This window comes from Varanus komodoensis, unplaced genomic scaffold (assembly GCF_004798865.1).
Source record: "Varanus komodoensis strain SLA01 unplaced genomic scaffold, ASM479886v1 scaffold20_1, whole genome shotgun sequence".
NCBI lineage: Eukaryota > Metazoa > Chordata > Lepidosauria > Squamata > Varanidae > Varanus > Varanus komodoensis.
In genome coordinates, this window is record NW_025335587.1 from 17,264,437 (window position 1) to 17,275,995 (window position 11,559).

At 50.0% G+C, this 11,559-nt stretch overlaps 1 protein-coding gene across 7 annotated transcripts in view; it reads left to right on the forward strand.

The window, feature by feature from the left end:
* Window positions 1-11,559, forward strand: part of ACACA (acetyl-CoA carboxylase alpha) — a 192,286-nt gene that overhangs the window by 118,934 nt on the left and 61,793 nt on the right. For all 7 annotated transcript variants that reach the window (XM_044429886.1, XM_044429884.1, XM_044429885.1 and 4 more), the window contains 5 exons: window positions 389-604; window positions 1,294-1,449; window positions 4,185-4,388; window positions 4,646-4,801; window positions 5,592-5,738. In XM_044429886.1, coding sequence (XP_044285821.1) covers window positions 389-604; window positions 1,294-1,449; window positions 4,185-4,388; window positions 4,646-4,801; window positions 5,592-5,738 — 879 coding nt within the window. The remainder of the gene's footprint in view (window positions 1-388; window positions 605-1,293; window positions 1,450-4,184; window positions 4,389-4,645; window positions 4,802-5,591; window positions 5,739-11,559) is intronic.

The following is an 11,559-nucleotide window of genomic DNA, read 5'->3' on the forward strand; positions in this document are numbered from 1 at the left end:
CACAGGATTATTATTATTATAACATTATTATATGTGATTATTATTATAATAATATATATTATTATAACATTATTATTATAACATTATTATAACATAGGATGAGGCTCAGGAGAGATATTTCAACCATTAAAATTTTTTTTTGTGCGGGGGAGGGATCACACCAGCACCAGGAAGCCACTGAACTTCTCAGGGTTGAGTACAAAGGGGTTGTGTTGGGGAAGGGGAATTGCAGAAAACTAAATGGGTACCCCGGGGTAGCCTGGATTTGATCCCCAGATGTGAGGCTCTGCACTTCTAGGTTGTTCTGCTCAATGAATAAATGATACTAAAAATCTTGTTTCCCATTTTTGTCCACCATTAAATGGTACATGGCTGGGTTTCTCTCAAGTTTGAAGAAGACAGAATCTACCGGCACTTGGAGCCGGCGTTGGCTTTCCAACTGGAGCTCAATCGGATGCGCAACTTCGACCTGACCGCTATCCCGTGTGCCAATCACAAGATGCACCTTTACCTGGGTGCCGCAAAAGTTGAGGCAGGAGCCGAGGTCACTGACTACAGATTCTTTGTTCGGGCCATCATCCGTCACTCAGATTTGGTGACTAAGGTGGGTTTTATTTTTATTTTATTCCCATCCATGGCGTGATGGCTGTCAGGGGTAAGTTTAGGCACCGTGGGCTGTTGTATCGTATGGGCATGATAAAATGTGCTTGTCTGTTTTGTTGATCATGAGGTGCTCTTCAACCCACCATCCATTCATTGCCAGAATCAGATTTTGCGCAGCTTTGCCGACCCTCCCCAAATGCGCAGTCTTCCAAAATGTACATTTTCACACTTTAGCCTATTGGGGAAATGCACAGTTTTTGAATGACTCCCCCCCAATTTACATAAGATTATCCAAAGTAAACAAAACTGGACTGTAATGGAATCTGTGTGACTTGGGAAAAGCCAGTCTGGCATGGAATGTGTGGGTCTGATACTTAGAAATTCACACTAACAAGTCCGTTGTGGATTTCTCCAACAACCCTATGTGTGAACAGTCCCAGTCTTTCTCAAGGCCCAGGCATCGTGGCCGGCCAAGGCACTGCCACTTGAAGTGGCCAGTGGACAAATCCCTTTGGCTGCCACAGGGCTCTCCACAAGCCGCCTCTTTGCAGTCTTGCTGGTGGTGCGGAGAAAGGAGGTGAGAGACGCAACCTCCGGACTCGTCGTCAGCCGTCTCCTGGCGCTGACCTTGCACCCTGTTGGGCCTGTGCTCAGGGGGCAGTGAAGAACGCAAGGGCGCTCTTTCTGCAGGAGGCGTCCTTTGAGTATCTGCAGAACGAGGGGGAGCGCCTGCTCTTAGAAGCCATGGACGAGCTGGAAGTCGCTTTCAACAACACGAATGTGCGGACTGACTGTAACCACATATTCCTCAACTTTGTCCCGACGGTTATTATGGACCCTTCAAAGGTATGTTGGTCCCTCACCTCAGAAGAGAAGCTTGTATCCCAGAGGGTTGTGTACCTTGCTTTCCACGGGAGAGGAGTCGGAAGCAAAATCCTGCACTAGCACAAATTGCGCAGAGGAAGAAATGAAAAAAGTGCCTGAACTCTCTTGTACTTTGCATTTTTGTACGTATATGGTTTTTAGAGCAAACTTAATGACGTCTGTCATCTAGTAAACTGCCCAGAGAGCTTTGGCTATCAGATGGCATAGAAATGTAATAGATGAAATGAAAGGAAAATTTGTGGGGTGGAATTTGTGAATTGAAGTGACTTTGTATATACCCTACAAATATAGTTAGTTGTGCTCCTGTTAGTCATGGAAAAGAGGAAGGAACTACTTTTGGGAAGAGAGCTCAGGGGTTCCAGAGTCAGTGTAGGAATGCATTCCTAAGTGTCATCAAACAGTCTGAAGCAGTGAAATTCATTTTGCCACCTTGTTCTGTTGCATGTGGAGACCTAGACTCAGTGCATGTTAGAGATTAGACTCACCCAGAACCGTATCTAGGAATAGAGGTGAAAGCACTTCCCAGAATCCTCTGCAAAACAGAGAGGTTTGCAAAATCTTAGAGCTGGGGGCCTGGTGTGTCTTCCAGACCAACCCCTTGCCTAGTGCGGGAAACCCAGAGCTTCACCTTCCTGAAAGACGATGCTCTAGCTTGTGCTTGGAGACCTTCGGGGAAGGCATTCCTCCAGTTAATTTGTTTCATTGTCAAACTGCCCTTCGCTATCAAGAAGTTTCTTTGAATGTTCAGCCATTTCTCTGAATGTTCCTCTCCTGCAAACTAAGTGTGTTTGGGCTGGTCAAGAGACAAACGGTAGCAGAGTGAGAGGGCTGGCAGATTGCACCCTGCCGACCAGGAGGGCTTGCTTTTGCTGGCTAGCCAAGGTCCCCCAAGAGCCCTCCAGGCAGTAAAGGGTGTGAGGTGGTGCTGGCAGAGAGGGGCACGAGTGCTCTCTCCTTGAGCAGCAAGACAGTTTGGGCAGAGCTGGCGAAGAACAAGTCTTCATCCTCTGCCGTTCGGCAATCCTTCCCGTATTTGAAACGGGCTGCTATGTTCCCCCTCGGCCTTCCACATGTCCCCAGTTCCTTCAGCCTTTCCTTATACGACTTGATTGCCCTTGTCCTGGAGAGTTCACTTGCCTTCCACTTCCAGGAGGTGTTTGATAGACAACTCCCAAGTATGTTGAATTCACAAGTGCAAGTTTTGCCAGCCTGGTTTTCCCATCGGAAGGCCACAGTGACCTTCCTGCTCCGGGCCAGGTGTGCCACAAGCTTCCGCTCCACCGGTCCAGAGCCTCGTGATTTGAGAAAAGCTTTGAACCAGTCGCCTAGCTGCTCAGCTCACCAGGTGTGTCAGGCCCCAGTGTGGCTCGCTTGAACGCCATTTTACAGACGCTTTGGAAAGAGTGCCCCAGAGGGGCCTCGAGAAAAGAGGTAGTTTGAGAGAGAACATTAAGACCTGCCTTCCTATTGCCTTGCTTTTAATATGCACTATTTACCAAACAGCAGTATATTAGAAAGTTTAATAAAACAGCAGAGGAACAGGCCTCAGAGCAGTAATTGCTTTGTTGATTTAAGGCATCGTAGCTGCAGTGAAACACGGGGTGCATAAATGCTGCTTTAAAATGTTTGCGGAGGATTTTGCTCTTAATGTTGCTCTTTGCTTTCTTAGAATATCAAGATCCTTGTGCTTTGGGGAAGGGAAATGGCAACAAGCCCTCCCTGTGCTTTGCCGCTTCCACCCCTTGCCACTGAGCAGTCACAAGAATGTGAGAGAAATGGATCGGGGTGGGTCAAAGTTGGACAACTCTGGAGGGTCTGGGGGACCCTGGAATCCACCGAGGGCTGCCCGTCAGCTCTGGAATTGCTGCCACGAAATGGCTGCTGAATTTTGGTAACGGTTCAGTGATGGGGAAAAAGCCACGTTGTCACTTTATTTATTGCTTTTCTCTACCACCCACTTGCCATTGCCTTCTGGGTAGCCCACAGAGATCCAATCCAAAAAGTGCCTCATGATAACATAATATGAAACTATGCACCTATGAACATATAAAACTCTCCCACACAATCCACAGTGAAAGCACCAGGACCGATTAAAAGCCTTCTGCCTTGTCAAATGCTTGAGCGTAGTCTCAGCCCGGCACTGGGTAGCTGACCATGTTGGAGTCAAGCCATCTCCTTGGGGTGCTGCCTCTAAGGCACCTCCCTCCCTCCTTGGGATCGTTGGAACCTCCCTCAGAGGAGACTGTCAGAGGTGGCCCTCAAATGATGATATCATTGTGCCTACCTGCATACAGAATTAGATTTGCAAAGCCCTGTGGGAGGGTGGCTTTGCATTAAAATAAGGCGCATATGTCTTTATCCAAACGGGAAATGTGGCTTTTTTCAGCAGCAACTTGGCAGCATAAGGTCTGTGTGGATGCAGTGAGGATCGCAAAAAAGGCACGGGCCTCGTGTTGTCTGTCCCTGACGTAGGTGGAGAATAGCTGGAGTATCTCTCTATTCAGCACAAAGATTAAGCAGTGTAAGCCGAACTGCAGAATGTAAAGCCCAAACCCAAAGCTTGGAACTCCACCCAGATAACTCAGCCACAGGAGGAGCCTGAATCTGGCTTGGAGTCTGCCCTGTAAGGTTCTTACTGTTGCAGTCAATCCGATCCTGTGTACACCCCAGATATTCTTTCCCTCTGCATCGTCCAGATCGAGGAGTCCGTCCGGAGTATGGTGATGCGCTATGGCAGCCGCTTATGGAAACTTCGGGTCCTCCAAGCAGAGCTCAAAATAAATATTCGGCTGACACCTACTGGCAAAGCCATACCCATCCGCCTCTTCCTGACCAACGAGTCTGGATATTACCTCGATATCAGCTTATACAAGGAAGTCACGGACCCCAGAACTGCCCAGGTACAGGCGTGCTTTCGTGCCGCTGTGGAATTCCCTCTTTGGGAAAAACGTTCTCTGCACGTATTTCCTCCTTTGAAGTGGAATTCAGCACTGGGAGCAATCCCAGGTCAGTCAGTGGGTTTCATGGCCCAGTGGAGACTGGGACCTGGGTCTCCCGAGTCCCAGCACAGCCGCTGACCACTGTGCCGCACTGGCTAAGCTTGGGGAACTCGTTGCTGCATTTTCCTTAACCATGAGCATGTTATTTCCTCGTCCAGATTATGTTCCAGGCGTATGGTGATAAACAGGGGCCTCTGCACGGAATGTTGATCAACACACCGTATGTGACCAAGGACTTGCTCCAGTCAAAGCGATTCCAGGCTCAGTCCTTGGGGACAACCTATGTCTACGACATCCCTGAAATGTTCCGGCAGGTAAGAGCTGTCCTGCTGAACTTTAAACGATTTACCTGGCCCGTTCCCAGTCTCCCTCTCTAGCTTGCCCAGAGAGCCACACCGCCTTTCCTTGACCCCACTGCTTTATTCTCGGTGGCTCTTTCTAGCGTCTCTTTTATGGTCTCTTTTAATGTATTTTTAAGCTTTTCAAATTAATTTTAAATTCTTTTAACAGGGTTGGTTTATGTTATTTGTATTGGATTTTATTGCTCCCTTTTATACATTGTAAACCACCCAGAGAGCTTCTGCTACAGGGTGGTATAGAAATGAAGAAAAATAACAACAGCAACTGATTGGGTGGTGATTCCCCGCCATCCCTGAAGCTTTTCTCTCTGAATGGTTGCGATAGCTCTCCTAAGTTTCTTCCTTTGGCTCAGCTCCTTTTGCCTTTGACTCTGTCCCTTTCCTTTGACCCCAGCAGCCACTGACCAGGGCCCCCCGAGGGCTTCTCTCAGACTGAGTTTGGCCTTCGTGCTGAACAAGGTTCCCTGCTCCTAGTTTAAACAAACCCCAGTTTCCTCAGTTCAGCCGTTGCAGGGAACTATCGTTCCATTGAAACCGGCCTTGGCAGAGTTTGACTTTCCCTTCGCATGTGCAGAAGCCAAGTGTGGTCCAATGGGATCCTTAGGCCTGTCACAGCCCATTGTGGTCGTGGAAAGCCATAGTTTCCTGTTGCATCTAAACCCAGTCGCTGCAAGCAAGACGAGTTGTTAGGAATCAATAACGAAGGCGTGTTTTGTCTCTTCGCTCCCCTTCGAAATCCCCACAGTCCTTGATTAAATTGTGGGACTCCATGAAGGAGCTCGCCACCCTGCCCGCTCCGCCGTTGCCTTCCGACATGCTGACGTACACAGAGCTGGTGCTGGACGACCAAGGCCAGCTGGTGCATATGAACCGGCTGCCCGGGGGAAACGAGGTGAGTTGCTCGGCTTTGTTTAATGACCAGCTTCTCTCTGATCCTTTTGCAGTGAGCCTTTTCTGAGGAGTATGTTGTCCTTTCACAGCAGCAGTGCCACTGGCTTCTGGTCCAAGCTCAGTCCAATAAGCTTTTCAGTGATAAACAGGCCGGGTAGAGACGCGTGTTAAGATCTTCTGCAGCATCTTTCCTCCGCCGGCCTGCAAGTTGTGCTTTTTTTGGACACAGCGGAGGGCCTTCCCTGCGACGCAGGCTTGGCATCAAGAGTAGGCTTGGTTGGTTGGGCGAGTGCCGACAGCCCGTGACCCTACAGGGCCCCCCGCGCTTGCTCGTCTTCCTCGCCATTGCAGCTCGCTTGATTGCCAGCCCCTCTCTCTGGCCCTCATAACAGAGTCAGTAAGAAGGAGAACTGGAGGCCTCTGTCAGGCAAGCCAGTGGCGGCAGTGATGAGAGAGAAAGCGGGGAGAGGGCAGCTCTGGCAGCGGCGGTGAGAAGGTTGGCCCCCTGAAGAAGTGGAGGATGCTTCGCCCACGGGTGCCCCAAAACCCAGAGCTGGCACTGCTCTAAGTGCCCTTCAGCATAGCTGGGGTTCGTTTTACCTTGGGTGCTTGAAATGCATGACGTAAATGTCCGTTACGACTAAGGCTTGTTTCTTTATCTGTTTGGAAGAATTCTAGGCTAACCCCCAGTAAAGCTATTAGGGCAGGATGCAAAGAAAGATCACGGAAGGGACCTTTTGCATGCAGACGGTCCAGGTGTGATCCCCAGTGTCTCCAGGAAGGGCCGGGAAAAAGTCTTGTCTGAAACCCTGGGCAGCGGCTGCCAGCCAGTGTTGTCACTACCAGGCTAGATGGACTGAGCTGTAGAAGGAAGCCTCCTGCGTTCTAAATATTATTTTAAAGAAGTAAACATAAACATACTTTTGTTTATTGATGCATTAACAGCATTTTTAGCCCCCGGCTCTGCCAGCTTTTTCCCTCAGCTTTTTGCTGACAAGAGCTGAGCAGAGCCGTCAAGAACAGGACCTGCATTCACAGGCTCCCCATAAGTGGGGGGTGACTTGATGGCATGTAACAGCAACAGGGCATCTTACAAAGATTAATAAGGCCGTCCATACCATCATAAAAGACATGACACAAAAGGAAAAGAGATTGGAGGGAGGAGGAAAATAAAAACCAACACAGGTGCCAGTTCTGGCAGGGAAGGGCAAATCATCCTAGTTAATACAAAAACACAGGAAAAATCAACATTGCTGTAATCACCCGCTAGGGCAGATAATCCCCGTCGTTAAAACCAGTAGATACGATATGCTGGAATATATTGGGGTATAGAATGTCTCTGCTGGGGGCTGAAATGTATCACAGTCATTCCAGTCAGAAAGGCCCTCTCTCTGGCCAATTCCTGATGGAGCGCTTTGGATAGCAAAAACAGTGTCCAAAGGGTATGTTTTCCTAAACACAAGAGGAGGGGAGGAGCCTGAATCCCCAGTCAAAAATGGAAAAACCCCACTGTGAGGATCAATTCCCCAGCAGTGGGTCTGTTTTAGCAATATTTGTCTCAGAAGTGATGCCTATTGAATCTGATTGGCAAACAGAGTCAGAAGGTTGATAAAATATTCTTGCCGCTGTTAACTGGAAGGGAAAGGTAGGTTTTAATACACACCTTCCCCGTGCCAAGATGGTGACACGTTTTAAAATTTCACATTTTCTCCTTACAACCAAGACCAGGCTTTTTCCGTCTCCGTACCTCTGCGCTCACTCTGCATTTGGAATGGTTGGAGGCCAGGAGAGAAGCAAAGGTCCCAAGGGACCGAGCTGTGTTCTGGCTGAAATTACTAGCACGGAGCTACCAGGCCAAGAACATGTAGTGTTGACTTTGCCAGTATGAATACAAATAGTCTTATTATATGGGGCCAGGTACCCAAAGACCTAGTGCTCACGCTCGCTCGCTCTCACTCCCTGTCGCTCCCGCATACTTAACCCCTGGAAGACTGTCTGTGTACCTTGGCTGAAAGCCAGTCATCTCTGTGTCCCCAAAAGGGTATGGAATGGGGCATCGCTCGTCTTGTCTATCAAGCCACAAGCAGAGTTTCTCGGAGGAGTCCATCTGGCCCAAACTTGGGATGGGTGAGGCTGAGAAACTTGGCCCGTTTCTGTTTTGTGACGTTTCGGCACTTCACCACCCAAGCACCAAAAGTGCCCCCAAAGGTCTGGGGGGTTTTTTGCTTCCGTTTTTAAAGTGAGCCATGGTTTGCATATTTCATTTTTCAAGCCAAAGAAGTGTCTGATCATTTCAGCAGCCAGTTGCACATTTCCCCCCGGGATTTTAAAAGACAGATATGCCAGTCGTAGCCTGCTTTAAAGGCGGAAGGCTGTGTGCTGCCTCGGCTTGGATCCGAGCAAATTGGTGCCAGCGCTGGGTTGATGGCCAGAATCTGGGGAGCCAAGCTAGGCCAGTCTGCTTGGCTGTGCCCCCCCCCCCCCCAAGATTCTTCACACATTCACAACCAAAACAGAAACACCTGCCTACCTGCATGTGGGGGGGGGGGGTATTAGGCTGCAGAATCCCCACTGTTTTTGGACCTCCCTCCCACCCTCCAGATCTTTCAAAAATCATCCCTTCTACAAGAAGGCTCCATGCGGTCTGGATTTGGGCTCCCTTGGAAAAGGCCTGGTCGGTCGGTCGGAGGCCCTTCACAGTAACATTCCACGTTCCGGCACTTTGTTGCAAAACCTGCTGCTCTATTGACAAGAGAAAATGTTTGTTTTACCCCAGTTCTCCTGGGGAGAAATGCTCCCTATCAGCTAGCAAAGATTAGTAATGAGACAGCTCCCATGCTTAGGCATGCAACCTGAATGCAAAAGGACGCGGGACTGGGGGACGAGCGGGCAGGAAGCGGTCCCTCCGGCAGCGCTTGTGGAGGTGTTCGTTCTGGCAGGAAAGGGAGGAACAGGCTCCCGCGGTAGCGCCTTCTCCAGCTGAAATGCTCTTCCTGGGAGCCGCGGCCTCCCAGGGCCCCGGGCTTCCTTGGCTGCTGGGTAAGGCCAGAGCCCGCAGTCCTAGGAAGCTGCTGCTATTGTGTGCATGAGTGAGTATATCGGCTGTGCTTTGAAGAAATGATGGGATGAAATGCATGTTACTCGGTTTCCTGTAAGAACTTGTTCTCATTTTCGGTTTCGGGATGCTGTACTGTCAAAGTTGGGCCGTGTTCTTGGCCGTGGCTTTTGGGAGCTTGCTGGGGCAAAGTGGGTATGGTGTGGGGCTCCCAGGTGTGCCCCCAGCTCGCCACTCAGTGGGGTGTTGTTGTCACTGTGCCAGGCATTTGCCTGCTTCCACTCACGCCTTGGACGCCACTTGCAGCCGCGCCAAAATGCAGAACGTCACGCGCGTTCTCCTGAGCATTCAGGAAAGTGGGGTGGGACGGGCTTGATACCTGGCTGCCTTTTTGGAAGCAGTGAGGCCTGGAGTGCTGCTTTACTTCAGCAGCCTGGCAAGCCTCTTAGAAATTGCTCCTGTCTGGATGCTTGGTTGTGGGAGCAGGTGTCGCTTAGCTGTACGCTCAACGGACAGTGGCTGCTAATTCCAGCTCTGCGGAAAAGGTATCTGTCTGATGAGCATGCTCACAAACACGGGCACGTTCAAGATTTGCGTTTTAAACCGTACTCTTAAAAAAGATACTAGATTCCAAGATTCCCTTCGGTACCAGGTTGAGCATCACAATCCTGCCAGTGGTGCTGTAAAGGTGCTAAGGTTGGGCCTGCACCCAACAATCCACTCTTATGAAACGTAACCCGGAGGTCTGCAGGCCGGGAATGGAAAGGAGCCGCAAGAACAGGGTATGGGGAGGGACTTTGTGTGGTTGGCTAGTATTTCTGTCCTGCCCAGAATGGTGGCCGGCAACATCTGGGTCAAAGCATGACACTGAAGCCAAAGAAATGTAGACGCAACAGTACAGGCATAAGTAGCACCAATCAGTTTTTGAAAAATTGCCAACAGACTAGCTTCTATGCCTGAGGCTTGTCTGAAGAATAGTAATAAAAAAACTTTGTTTGCCTTGGCAGTAAGTTCTAGATCCTGGGAGTGGCCATCAAGAAGGTGCTTATCCAGTTGGGGAAGTAATGGTCCTCCAGATGTTGCTGAGAATGCACTTTGTACGAGGCCAAGAGAGACCGCCTTTATAACACGATGTCTCCTTTGGGACTGGGCTACCACAATCAAGCTTGTTTCAGGAGGGAGGGTAAGGAGATCAGCAGAACCTTGCTTTGCAGGCCAAAGAGAGGCCCTGAGGATCCCCACAAGCAGTATAGCTTCCACAAGATGCAAACTATTCAATAAAACATTGCCGGCTGGAGCGTTCCAGTTCAGGATGCCAGGCTCTAACCACTACACCACACTGCCTCCAGATGCAGCAAGTCCTCGTGAATGTGGTGCTTTGCTACTTCAAATATGTTGGATTGATTTCAGAGGCAGATGACTGATCGACAACAGTAACCAATCAACCTCAAATCAGTCGACAATGCTGGTGCTCTCTGTTTCCTGGTGGTCTTCTGTGATTCACCCTGGTGTGACTTCCTGGGGCTGAAGATGGAAAACAGCCCTTACTGATAAATAACAACCCTAAATGCTAAATTTTCAAGCTGCAGCCCAGAGATGCTGGGGGCTGTAATCCAAAACATGTGGAGGTAACGCTACTGGGAAGGCTGTGATGCAGAATGGGGGCGTGTTTGCTTTGCAAGGAAATTCCCCTCCTTGCTTTCCCCTGAAGGGCTTCTCCTGTCCTTCCACGTTCCCGGGACCCATCCACAGGTCACTCGAATTTGTGGCCATTTCCCCCTTGTAACACTAGATGTCACAGTTCTTCCTGTGCATCGGCCTCAGGTTCAGACCCGTGTGTTTGCGGGGGAGAGAATCCTCTAATTGAACTTCTAAAAAGCCGTCTCTTTCCCTCTGTGCCTCAGCATGAGCTGGACAGCAAGAGGTGAAGGTTTATTGGAAGTGTTGTGCAGCGCGGTGACAGGTATTTATATCTGAGCTGCCGAGGATGGGCCCAGGGACCGCATGGGCCGGGAGCCACGCGATAAGTGCCTTGTTAAAGCTAGTGCCGGTTGGGAGAGGGACCAAAGCAGCCCTGAAGTTCCTGTGTGGCTTTGAGGGCGCAGGCATGGCTCCAAATCCTTGGGACGACTTGCGCCAACCCAAAGATCACCCCTGGAACTCTGCAAGGCACTCTAGGCCAGTGGTGGCAAACCTGCGGCACGCGTGCCACGGCGGGCACCCAGAGCCCTCTCTGTCGGCACATGAGCCAGGTCGCCCCAGCATTGCCCCAGCAGCCGAGCATCGAATAACAGTGCACACGGGCCATGCGCATGCTTGGAAAGGAGTAGCGGCGCCAGGCAATGACATCACGAGCCACGACTCATGAGCTGCGACTCGTCCAAGCTTTTGCATGGCTAGTCAGTGCTCTGCCAAGGATGGATGGGTATATAGCTCAGTTTTCAGTTTTTATTGTGTTTAGAATGGGCAGGAATGATGAGCTGTGCAGAAAAAGCTACTCAAGGAAGGCTTTTTCAAAATCGCCCTCTTACTAGGGGAAGTATACCCCTATATTAGGGTTAGGGTGTGCACCAGGGTAGGGTTGGGGTTAGGAAAACGAGGTGTCCAGACATGGTTTTGATGGTTGGAATGTGTTTAGAATGGGCAGAAATGATGAGCTGCGCAGAAAAAGCTACTCAGGGAAGGCTTTTTCAAAATTGCCCTCTTTTCAATAGAACTTGAGCCCTCTATTAGGGTTAGGGGTGTGCACCAGGGTAGGGTTAGGGTT